Raw genomic sequence first — 13049 nt, forward strand, 5'->3', positions numbered from 1 at the left:
GGGTTGATCTCACATGTTGGTTTCAATGGCACGCTGCTGATATACACTAGCTGAGGATCTGGCTAGGGTTGCCAGGAGTCTGGTTTTCAACCGGAACGCCCGGTTGAAAAAAGACCGTGGCAGCTCCGGTCAGCACTGCTGACCGGGCCATTAAAAGTCTGGTCGGCGGTGCAGCGGGGCTCCCTGCCTGCCGTGACTCCACATGGCTCCTGGAAGCAGTAACATGTCCCCCGTCTGACTTCTACATGTAGAAGCAGCCAGGGGGCTCTGCACGCTGCCCCGCCCCAAGCCCCAGCTCTGCAGCTCCCATTGGCCGGGAACTGCAGCCAATGGGAGCTGTGGGGGCAGTGCCTGTGGATGGGGAAGCGTGCAGAGCCACCTGGCCGTGCCTCCATGTAGGAGCTGGAGTGGGGACATGCTGCTGCTTCTAGGAGATGCCTGAGGTAAGTGCTGCCTGGAGCCTGCACCCCTGATCTCCTCCCATGCTCCAACCCCCTGCCCCAGCCCTAATACCCCTCTCTACACCCCAAACCCCTCATCCCCAACCCCACCCCAGAGTCTGCACCCCCAGAAAGAGCCCTCACACCCCCCTGCCCCAGCCCGGAGCCCCCTCCTGTACCCCAAATCCCTCATCCCTGGCCCCACGCCAGAGCCTACACACCCAGCCAGAGTCCTCACCCCCTGCACCCAAACCCCCTGCCCCAGCCCGGAGTCCTCTCCCATACTCCGAACCCCTCATCCTTGGCCCCACCCCAGAGCTCTTACCCCCAGCTCGCAGCTCCCTCCCACACCCCGAACTCCTCATTTCTGGCCCCACCCCGGATTCCACATCCCCAGCTCATAGCCTGTACCCCCTCCCACACCCCAACCCCTGCCTCAGCCCAGAGCCTCCTCCCATACTCTGAACCCCTCGGCTCCACCCCCCAGCCAGGAGCCCCCTCCTGCACCCCAAACTCCTCATCCCTGTCCCCACCCCAGAGCCCACATCCCCAGCCGGAGCCCTCACCCCTTCTCGCATCCCAAACCACTGACTCAACCTGGAACCCCCTCCCACACTCTGAACTCCCCATTTCTGGCCCCACCCCAGAACCCACACCCCCAGCCGGAGCCCTCACCCTCTCCCACACCTCAACCCCCTGAGCCAGCCCGGTGAAAATGAGCAAGCAAGTGAGGGTGGGGAGAGCGAGCAACAGAGGGAAAGGGAGATGGATTGAATGGGGGATGGGCCCTCAGGAGGGGCGGGGCAGAGAGCAGGGCAAGGGTGTTTGGTTTTGTCCTAGTACAAAGTTGGCAACCCAATATCTGGCCAATAGCATCCAACTTGCATCCATAATTGTACTCAGTATCTGAGATCTAGAAAGCCGGTGGTGTTAATGGAATTCCCTAAACTTGCATCAGGTTACAAAAAAACTCTCTCTGATCTCCCCAAATAAAGAAACGCACTTCTTGATGCTTCTAAACCAGCATACACGCCTTGCGCCTGCTACTATTCCCATTTCAGTTAATAGGCGCAAGATCTGGTCTTCAGTTTACTTCCATGATCTGAACAGATAGATAAATGACTGGAATTATGTGGTGTCTTTCCCCCCACAATAGGCATTGTCACATCGGGAATGAAGTTCTTTCTTCCTGACAAGTCAAGAAACCGGAATCTCAAACAGCTATCTGGTATGGGGAATCCAGCAGTGCAGTACCTAGGAAAGGTGATCTGTAAAAATACTCTCTATTTTAAATACCTCTGGTCCTTGACTGTACCATGCATGAGTGCTGCTGTAATCAGATAGTGCTTTTGAAAGCTCAATAGAGCCAACATAGTAAGAGCTTATATTAGTTATATATTCCGGAATTTAACATGTTCATGTTGAACTGGTGGGTACAAAAATCACCTTAGAACATTCAAAGGGCAGATAAAAAGCTCGTGGCTGTTCTATTAATATGCAGATTATACTAGAGTCTGATTGAAGAATAAAATATAATTCAGAAAAACCTCTTTCAATAGGTTAACCTAGCAATGAATTGTGATTGATTCGTGCCCTTTCTGCTCGTTGTCTCACTTCATGCCAGCCAGGAAATAGAGAAGCAGGCTACATGCTTCAGGTGAGTGTGTATAGCTCAGCAGGCGGAGGGCAAGGCGGACTAATGCTGGCTGCTCTTCCTTTCCTCCTCCTGAAGTTGATCAAGCAAAAATCCCTACATCATCCCTAATTGACGAGAGAGGGTCCAATTCTGTGCCGATTCCCACTGATGGCCACGTGGGCACTCAGGGTGCAAAAAGAACAGAGTTTGGCCCACAGGTGCCCTCATCATTCACAAATTTACTTCCCTTCCTTTCAAACCTGCGCAGGCATCACTGGATAACTATTCTAGAGCACTCCACCAGGTTGTGCACGACTGTGTCAGCCACCGCACATATAGACAATAAATGGACATTCTCCACACCCAAGAGATTACAATCTAAAGTAACTCAGACTATAATGTTGTATAGTTGTATGCTGTTTTGGAGAGTGCATTGTAATTACACTCATATATAGAACCACAGAAATGTAGGGCTGGAAGGGACCTGGAGAGGTCATCAAGTCCAGGCCCCTGCACTGAGGCAGGACCAAGTAAACCCAGTCCTAGACCATCCCTAATAGGTATTTGTCTAACTTCTTCTTAAAAACCTTCAGTGATGGAGATTCCACAGCCTTCCTTGGAAGCCTATTCCAGAGCTTAATTATCCTGATATTAAGAAAATCTTTCTAAATAACTAAATCCCCCAGGCCTCAGATTAAGCCAATTACTTCTTGTCCCACCTTCAATGGCCATGGAGAACAATTGATCCCCATCCTCTATATATTCTTTATATAAAATCATGTACAGTACATTGCACACTCTGTACTAATATTTTACTATAAGGCCAAGTTCTGAGTTACACTTCTACAACTCCATACAGAGGATGGTCTAGAGGCTAGGGCACTAGCCTGGGGACCAACGTTCAATTCCCTGCTCTGCCAAAGACATCCCGCGTTACCCCGGGCAAATCACTTAATCTCTCTGTGCCTCACTTCCCCCTGTGTAACTAAACAGGATTTGGCTCATTACATGTATGAAAAATGACTTCACTCTATTTATATTGCAGTGCAGACCATAGGTGCTTAGCTTTGGAACAGCGGGCGAGTGGTCAAGCTAACGAGAGTATGGAATCATTGACAAACAGTTGTAGTGGCTTTTTTTTTTTTGCTGAATTAAGGTTTAATTTAAAGAATTTAATTTTCTAGCCTAAGTCGGAATTCCTAATTATTCATTTACAAAAGTTAGCTTCATATTTCCAAATGCTTGCCTAGATAAGCTGATGTTTGTGGTGGTTTGACAGCTGTTTTTATATGGGGGGAATAAGCTGAGGACGGCGGCGTGATCATGTAATAACACTGAAAATTTCTTTTTAGCTAAAGAAGCTTTAGCTCAATCCATGTACCTATATATAATAAAACAACACCTAATCTATCCAAATAAAAGCTATAATTACGTAGTTTAAGTGTTCACGCACTGTAAGTTATTAAAAAAATACATATTAACCCCAAAAGGGCCATAATATTGATAGCCTTCAGGTTCAAGAATTGTGTGATAAATTCATGTATTGCAACAACTAATGGAAGTATAGCGAAGGCATTTTTCATTCAGTTCAATATTACAGTGTTGGTTACTATAAACTTATTGGCAGTCACCAAATTACATTATTGTAAGTGGTTTTATACATTCCGTTTAGCTGAATATAGCGGCAGTTAGATCTTGGAAGAAACGCTCTACTAGTTGTAAGACAGATCCTATTAGAAGTTGTGGATATCATCCATAAATAGAAGACTCATTCTACTAAAGACTGACCAAAATAACTTCTTCTTAGATGCAGCTGCTGCCTACAGGATATACCCACACAAACAAACAAAACCATTACCTGGTGTCAAAACATTCAATAGTTAATGTACCTGAATAAGGTTAACAAAGTCAGATTTGTTTTGATCGTCTTTTTGAACTCAAACTCTAGTTTAAGGGTCTCGTAAAGCTTCAAATCCCACCAGGTTTAGCCACTCCTACTTATGATATTATATTAAGCATGCATCTGGTGAATTGTGAAGCATGAAGTTGAAGGTATAATGAGACATCCTGCAGTATGCAAAAGAGGAAGGATTGTCCTGCGGCGAAGGGGTAAGCTTGAGGGTGATATTTTGTGCTGTGCATCTAAAAGGAGCAGCACAGAACTTGCTGCCCAGGGGAGGGGACTTTAAGCCACCTTTATGCATTCCCAATCCTGAGCTGCTTTGGGGCCTGAAGAGGCACCCCAGTGTGACTTATAGAATCACAGGACTGGAAGGCACCTCACGAGGTAATAGAGTCCAGTCCTCTGTGTTCATGGCAGGACTAAGAATTATCTAGACCATTCCTGACAGGTGTTTGTTTAAGCTGCTCTTAAAAATCTCCAGTGATGGAGATTCCACATTATGGCCATCTCCTTCGGTGCCTCTCTCCCAGCCAGAGCTGCGACTTTTAAAGCCCCTTTTTACTCCACTCTGGCTGTCACTGTTACCTGGTGTAAAGGGGCCAGAGCAGAGGATCTCACTCTAGGAGTCTGGAGATCCATCAGTTGTCTCCTGCTCTGCGCAGACATTCTATGGACAAGTCATAGGCTATATTTGTGCCTCAGTTTCCTCATCTACAAAACAGGGATAATATTTAGCTAATAGTGAGAAGAGTTTGTAAAATATGTAGTGAAAGGCACCATGCTGGCATGCACTTACTATCTAACCCTTGTGAGACTGCATAATATACTGCCTCAAATCATAGTCAGCTCTCACATCCGGGCCCTCAGCCTGAGCAGTGTATAGAACAAGGGAAAAAGTGAATGAACTGAGCATATTGTGAGGCATTTAGCCAAGGACTAATTGCTCTCAACCACCTGAGAACTGCAAGGAATGCTTGTGGAGAGTTACCACTTTTATATATTTTTTTCAGTGTGATTAATTGTATGCGTTTATCCAGATACTTGTAGTATTCCAAGCCTGATTAGGTAATCAAACATATCATTTTATACAGGATATGTAATAAAATATTATAACAATATCTCACAAAAATGAACCAAACAAGTACCATTATGATGGAGGCTAAAATTCTGGGATAAACATCCCAGCTTTTGGGTTTACAGGATCAACGCAGCTATTACAGTCGTAGGGGTAACCCAGATATCATAGTCGAAGGCTTTTTCACAGCAAAGTTTGCTAATTTTAACAAAGTCCTTTTGCTCTGCACTGATCCCGAGGCACTTCTGAAGGTTTGCTTAAAGCAGCCTGCAGTACTTTTGCGGCATGGACAAACATCCTCTATAGAATGGGTCGAAGCCCATTTCATTTATGACTAAACCAAATGCCTGTCTGGAGCCTCTGAAACTGAGAGGCTACCGTACTTACCTACCCACGTGCCACAGTTTGGGGACTAGATTCGTAGCTGGTATAAGCTAGCCTAGCTCCGTGGATTCCAATGGAGTCACACTAATCTCCACCAAGTGAAGGTCTGGCTCTGGGCGTTTAAACGAGGATAGGATGGTACCATGGCATTGAATCTTGAAGACTAAGAGACAATTAGATTTTTCCCCCTTCCAATCCTCGACATGGGTCAGGCAGGCCCGATAACATTTTGGTTGGCTGCCTGCAGTTCTATATAATTGACCACCACACTAAATGAAGGGGACACTCAAGAGTCTCCTGGCTTTCTCTGCTCCCACCGAAGCCAGCAAAAGTGCGGTATCACCCCACCAACAGGATCCACGATCCAGGATGAACCTCTGCTGCCAAAGCAGCATTTTATCTGGCTGTGCTTTGCTTCAGGAGCAACCAAGTCCTGATTTGTCTGGAGAGCGTAAAAAAAGCAGTCACCAGAAATCCTCCGGTATTCATCCAGGGTCAAAACACCCAGAAAACAGGCTAATCAAGTGCACTCGGATCCTCCCTACCCTCTAGGGTTTTCCTACACGGGAATAAGCTCTGACTTGACCTACCCCTAAAGTATTGGTTTTTAGAGTCCCATGGCTTCTTCGCAATCCTTCTAGAAAGGGCCTAGCAGTGGTAAGAACCGTCTGTGGAATATCAGGCATAGAGGTATGTGGCATAGAACCAGAAGAGCTGGTTCTCCATCATCTCCTGCAAGAGGCCCCAGTTTAGAAGGCATGCTGGGGCCAGGAGTGGATGTGGTTGTGGTATTCCTACATCTCACCTAGGGTGACCAGATGTCCTGATTTTATAGGGACAGTCCCGATTTTTGGGTCTTTTTCTTATATAGGCTCCTATTACCTCCCACCCCCTGTCCCGATTTTTCATACTTGCTGTCTAGTCACCCTAATCTCACCTATTGTTTGCAGAACAATGACCATAGAGACTGTTTCAATCAGATCACAAGTTAGGACAGCCCACAGGGCAGCTGTAACCTATGCTGCTTGCTGCACCAGTACTATATAAGGGAATCATATTGTTCTCTCCCTTGGTCCTTGTGCCGGGCTCAGCACTGTGCAGGGATGGATCGGGTCCACAGTCTCAACACATGTACATTTCCTCACTACCAAATGCAAAGATATTTCATGTAAACATATATTGTCTTAATTCTGATCTCCCTGACTTTCCTTTGACTGTTACAGTTATTAGTCTTGCTCTATCAATGAGTCAAATAATAAAGGGAACAACATATTGTGACAAAGTTCCTGCGCTACCTTGGTGGGTCTTGCGCTTATTGGAGGATTTGCTCGCCTTGGAGCTTCACGGCAGCCCTCAGCTTGGCCGTTTTTCTGAATTCACAGTCCAGGTCGACTCCTCCTGTGTCTGACCAGGAGTTGGGAGGATTTGGAGGGAACCCGGGCCCGCCCTCTACTCCGGTTACCAGCCCAGGGCCCTGTGGAATGCAGCTGTGTAGAGTGCCTCCTGGAACAGCTGTGTGACAGCTACAACTCCCTGGGCTACTTCCCCCTGGCCTCCTCCCAACATCTTCTTTATCCTCACCATAGGACCTTCCTCCTGGTGTCTGATAATGCTTGTACTCCTCAGTCCTCCAACAGTCCGCCTTCTCACTCTCAGCTCCTCGTGCCTCTTGCTCCCAGCTCCTCACACGCACACCACAAACTGAAGTGAGCTCCTTTTTAAAACCCGGGTGCCCTGATTAGCCTCCCTTAATTGATTCTAGCAGCTTCTTGATTGGCTGCAGGTGTTCTAATCAGCCTGTCTGTCTTAATTGTCTCCAGAAGGTTTCTGATTGTTCTGGAACCTTCCCTGTTACCTTACCCAGGGAAAAGGGCCCTACTTAGCCTGGGACTTATATATCTGCCTTCTATTACTCTCCTGTAGCCATCCTGCCCGACCCGGTCACAACATGTAATTATCCCAGGCATCATTTGGGGAATATGTGCAATGGTCCAGATCTTCAGCTGGTATAAATCAGCATGGCATCACTGATGTCAATATAGCAACACCACTTTACATCGGCGGAGTATCTGAACCAATAACATTACTTTATACGGTGTTACTTCCTCTAAGGATGATGATATTCTTATACCTAACTACATACACATAACAAAAAGACAGCGGAAAAAAATGAGGTCATCTGAAACCAGCTTTTCAAAAACACTAATTGATAGGATTTCATGGGAAGCCTGAATTGGTTTGCTTGGAATCAGTTAAGATGGCAAAGAAGATACCCAGCTTGCAATAAGAAAGCAACAGAGATGCATGTTATCTTCCCAGCCAGAGTGTGATCCTGCATACCCTGTCGCGTCGAGGTAGCCAGAAGTAATTCTCTCTCTGGGATCTAATGGCAGCCTGAACAAAATGGCAGATCATGTTGCCCCATAGGAATGCAATCATGTTATCTTCTGATAATGCAGGAGATAACGTGTGTCACCACTAGGTTTGTGGTGACAGTGATGGAGCCTTTGCCTAGGCTGCAATCAATTACTTGGACTTAAATTCATTATGTCAAAACCCACAGCACAGTTTACAGAAAATTATGATGGAGACTTAGAGATATATGAAAAGAATCCTGTCTGTAGCACAACTTGAAGTCTGCTCTTTGAGCATGTGCGTGTACAGAATGTATTACACACACACTGTATTCCATATACTGTGTGTGTGTGTGTGTGTTACACTCCCTCGTATATATCATGCATGTGTTTTACATATAATGCACACACACAGTATAGTCTAGTCATTTTAAAATAAACTTGAGCATGCTTGATGGAAGGACAGATCAAAAGTCTAATCCCGCCTGTTTTATTCAGATGACTAATCCCATTGAATTCCACAGGATCCCTTGGCTGAGTTAGTCCAGCAAGATTTGGCCCCAAATACAGAGTTTTCTTTCCTTCATTGGATACAAAAGCATCAGTGTGTGTGTGTGTCTTTCCCCCCCTTTCTTATGTGTATACAAGTATAAAGGCAATCTATTCTACTTGCAGCAAAAATAAAAATTATTGGGCTGATTTTCAACTGGGCTGCAGCTCTCATGGGCTTCAATGGGAACTGCGATTGCTCAGTGCATTGGGAAAAAAACAGGCCATATTTTAATATATATAGTATATGTAAAAATTAGATCCACACCCCTTCTGCAGAGATGTTCGTATAAGATTTACAATGCCGTTTTAGCATTTATAAAGCATTTTTACCGTTTATAAAGCCTATGTCTGCTTTATAATTTCACATGGCAATTAAACCTTTACACACACACACACGCGCGCACACACAAAGACTCAAAAGCTAATGCTTCAATGCTAGAGTGACCGACACTATAAATATCTAAGCCAGCTATGCAGGCAGCAAGAGTGCTTTTAATCCATGCAGTGCACACCCATATCTGGCATCGTATCGTGTTGTATGAATAAATAACAGCATTTAATACGAATACACATGCACACCCTTCTGTCTCTCTGCTACCTGCGCCATTTCAGTAACAATGTCCGGTGTCGGAGAAAGACACAGGATGAGGAACAGGCAGGACATGATTAGCTGAAAGAGAGGGAGGCTCCGGCAGTGAAAGCTGCTGCATGTCGGAGCAGGTTCTTCCCAGCTGCCAGACGTGTGATCTGCATGTCTAATAATGAACAGATTTAGTCAATCCATCACTTCTGGCATCAGTCCCTTACCTTGAAATGCTGTAGTTGAAGTATCTGGTCCTCAAGCTGTTGTCTCTTGCCTTCTATTTCTGTCTGCCTTTTCCTTTTTGCCTTGGGAAAATAAAGAGAGAGCACGTCAGAGCGATGGGTGCCTTAAGGACTGCGGATTCTTAAAAGAGAATTTAAGCAGCCAAGCACATCTGTACAGATGTCACCAATGCCATCCGCACAGACATTTCACCTGCTTCTCTGGCTGTGGGTATGCAGACAGCAGCATCCTGGCAACATGTCAGCTAAGGACCTGTTCACCGAGCAGGAGAAATTCTCCTCACTAACATTCAGCCATGGGAACAGCAAGTGAGTACACAGTCCTGGAGGGGGGAGAAACCCAGGCATACTAGCTAACAATGGAATTAGAGGGACACAGATACCCGTGTGTGTATTTACCTATATTCTACAAGGTCAACATTAACGCTTGCTTGGTGCAAAGAATGACAATAACACTGTAAAGAAAGCGTGTGCTTGCATAACTGATAAAAGAGGGAGAATACTAAGATTACAGACTACATCCTTCTCCCATTGGAGTCCGCGATAAGACTCCACCTGAGTTCAATGGGAACAGCTTCTCTTCAAAGCACTATATTAACCCACCAGCCGGCTTCAATGCTGAGGCATTTAAAACACAAATGAAAAATATGTACTTTAAGCACTAATTGGCACCCTTCTTGGCAATCTTAGCAGAGAAAGCCTAGGACTGAGTTGACTGAACCACTTTCTCTCCCTTAAAAGGGTTCCATGACAGCAGAATTAGTCCAAACGTGAGGGGCTGTGAGTGCTTTTCAAAATCAAAAAACCCAGACCCTGGTGCTTTAGCAGGTCTATAGATACAACATCCACTTCAGCAGGTAATGGATCCTTCCTTCCCCCTACAGCAAGGGACTACCGGCCTCCTCTTCTCAATCCCTTGCTGTTGCGAGGCAGCCACTGATAGCCTCTTCCAGCTTTCCCTCACACCATCAACTGAAGCAGGCTCTTGGCCCTTTCTTCTGCCCCTCCTTCCACCTGGGTTGCTTCAGAGCAGTCCCCTCTTTGCAAATACATTGGGCAATGGGGAAATTGAGAGGAGATGGATGCAGAAAGACACAAATGCCCACACATTTTTACTGGGTCTGGTTTTCACATCCCTCCACCTGTGAAGCCCTATGTTTTTAGTTACCATGAGCCCAACTTCGCAAACGTTAAAGAAAGCCACTAAAAACTTCGAAAAGTGACCTCAAGTAGTTTTCATATACCAAAAAAAGTCACAACTTTGTATCTTGGGGCTTTGCAATGATGGACACCAGTTCTGGGTGTCCCACTGAGATCCTGGGAATTCTCCTCTTTCCAGTGGTTCACACCTCTCATTTCTAGCCGTGCAGATATGTAGACAAAAGATGCCACTCGCCTGGGACTGAATCTTGCCCATCCTGGACCTTCAACAGGGGTAATTTTGAGGAAAATGTCCATGTTTATAGGGTGGAGGAGAAAACATTTTTGTAACAGGTTGATTAAAAAAAAAGAAAGCTGCTTGGAACCACTCAGGGGTTTCAGATGTTAAAACAAACCCCGAGAGAGCTGGATTAATGAATAGAGGGCAGATAAGGTGGTCAAACAATTATGAACACTATATAAGTGACTTTGTAATTTGTTACATAGTTATCTCCTCTACATATTTAGTGAATTGTATTCCTACACACACACACAAACTTAAGTATATTAGGGCCGGTCAAATTTTTTCTAATTTTTTTTAATGAAAAACTAGGTTTTTACTAAAATTTCTTGAAAAGTGCCTACTTTCTGCAGAAAATTTGATTTTTTAATCAAAAACATCAAACACCCATCGAAATACTTCATTTTATTGCTGTGGTGCTTCATAAGAATTGTAGTTCATTTTCCTTCCATCCCCATTCCCCTCTATGATCTGGGCACCCCAGCTAGACTGTATCTCTCAAGATGTACCATGGCCTGGGATTCCCATGATGCAAGTGTCTCCCTTCACAATGGAAAGTAAGGTGCATCATGGGAGATATAGTCCAATCAGGGAGTCCAGCCTACAATGAGATCTGGAGCATGTGCACCCAAACTAAAACTCCCATGATGTACAGCAGTGGGATATCCAAATTGTAATAGTTACATTTATGGGTGAAATATTTCGGTTTCTGATTTTTCACTGAAAAGTAAAGATTTTCCACAGTAAAAAACCCATTTTCTGAGCAGTTGTAGAGCATATACATACCTGCATTACCTATAACATATGACACAATGAAAGAAAGAGGATCTGATTCCTATGTACACTGGTCTGGCAATGTAAAGGAGCCTTAAAGTGAGTGTAAATATAACTTACACCCACCATATGGCTCCATTATTTTGCCAGCACAATGTAAAAGAGTTTTAGTGTAAACTAAAGGAATAAAGGGAGGTAATTAGGGGAGTGGGAATTTCCAGAAAACTGAGTAGCTGACTGGAGACTTTCCTGACAATGAGATTTGTCAGGCTGTGGGACAGTCTTCCAAGAGAGGTGGTGAAAACCCCACTCTTTGGTACTTTTGAAGCAGTTGCTCAAAGCACTAGAAATAGGGTTGGCCAACTTTCTAATTGCAAAAAACCGAACACCCTAGCCCCGCTCCTTCCCTGAGGCCACGCTCACTGTCTTGCCCCTTCCCTGGGCCCTGCCCCCCCATTACTACATTCCCCCTCCCTCAGTGGATCGCTCTCCCCCACCGTCACTCACTTTCACTGCGCTGGGGCAGAGGGTTGGGGTGCGTGAGGGGGTGAGGGGGTGAGGGCTCTAACTGGGGGTGCTGGCCCTGGGGTGGGGCCAGAAATGAGGGGTTCAGGGTATGGGAAGGGGCTCTGGGCTGGGACAGGGAGTTGGGATGCTGGAGGGGGTGAGGGCTCCAGCTGGGGGTGCAGGCTCTGGGGTGGGGTCAGGGATGAGGGGCTTGGGGTACAGGAGGGGGCTGCAGGCTGGGTCAGAGGGGTTCAGGATGTGGGAGGGGGCTCTGGGCTGGGGCAGGGGTTGGGGTGCAGGAGGGGGTGAGGGCTCCGTCTGGGTGTGCAGGCTCTGGGGATGAAGAGTTCCGGGTGTGGGAGGGGGCTGCAGGTTGAGGCAGGTGGTTTGGGTGTGGGAGGGGGTGAGGGTTCTGGGGTGGGGATGAGGGGCTCGGGGTGCAGAAGGGGGCACCAGGCTGGGGGGTGGAGCAGAGGAGTTCAGGGTGTGGGAGGGAGCTCTGGGATGGGGTAGGGGTGCAGGGGGGGTGAGGGCTCCGTCCAGGGGTGCAGGCTCTGGGTGGAGCCAGGGAAGAGGAGTTTAGGGTGCAGGAGGAGGCTTCGGGTTGGGGGGGGCTCAGGGTTGGTGTGCTGGCTTACCTCTGGTGGCTCCCAGCCAGTGGCGCTGCGGGGGAGCTAAGGCAGGCTTCCTGCCTGTCCTAGCTCTGCGCTGCACTCTGGAAAGGCCAGCAGGTCTGGCTCCTAAGCGGAGGCATGGTAGGTGGTTCTGCATGCTGCTCTCGTCTGCAGGCACTGCCCCCGCAACTCCCTTTGGCCACAGTTCCTGGCCAATGGGAGTGCGGAGCCGGTGCTCAGGACTGTGGGGGCTGTGCGCAGACAGCTGTGTGCCGGACCTGCTGGCCACTTCTGTGGTGCAGTGTGGAGCCAGGACAGGTAGGGACTAGCCTGCCTTAGCTCCACAGCACTGCCGAGAGGACTTTTAATGGCCCAGTTGGCGGTGCTGACCAGAGCTGCCAGGGTCCCTTTTCGACCGGGTGTTCTGGTCAAAAACTGGACACCTGGTCACCCTAACTAGAAGACATATAATACATACAGAACAATCCCATATTGGCAAAGAGATGGACTAAGTCGTCTTTTCCATTTCTAATTTCTGTGATAA

General features: G+C 46.9%; 1 protein-coding gene across 4 annotated transcripts in view; it reads right to left on the minus strand.

Annotated features, from left to right (window-relative positions):
- Nucleotides 1-13049, minus strand: part of PALM2AKAP2 (PALM2 and AKAP2 fusion) — a 396876-nt gene that overhangs the window by 309077 nt on the left and 74750 nt on the right. For all 4 annotated transcript variants that reach the window (XM_084628550.1, XM_084628549.1, XM_084628548.1 and 1 more), the window contains exon 2: nt 9152-9232. In XM_084628550.1, the coding sequence (XP_084484676.1) occupies nt 9152-9232 (81 nt within the window). The remainder of the gene's footprint in view (nt 1-9151; nt 9233-13049) is intronic.

This window comes from Lepidochelys olivacea (genome assembly GCF_965140295.1).
Source record: "Lepidochelys olivacea isolate rLepOli2 genome assembly, chromosome: 5".
Lineage (NCBI taxonomy): Eukaryota > Metazoa > Chordata > Testudines > Cheloniidae > Lepidochelys > Lepidochelys olivacea.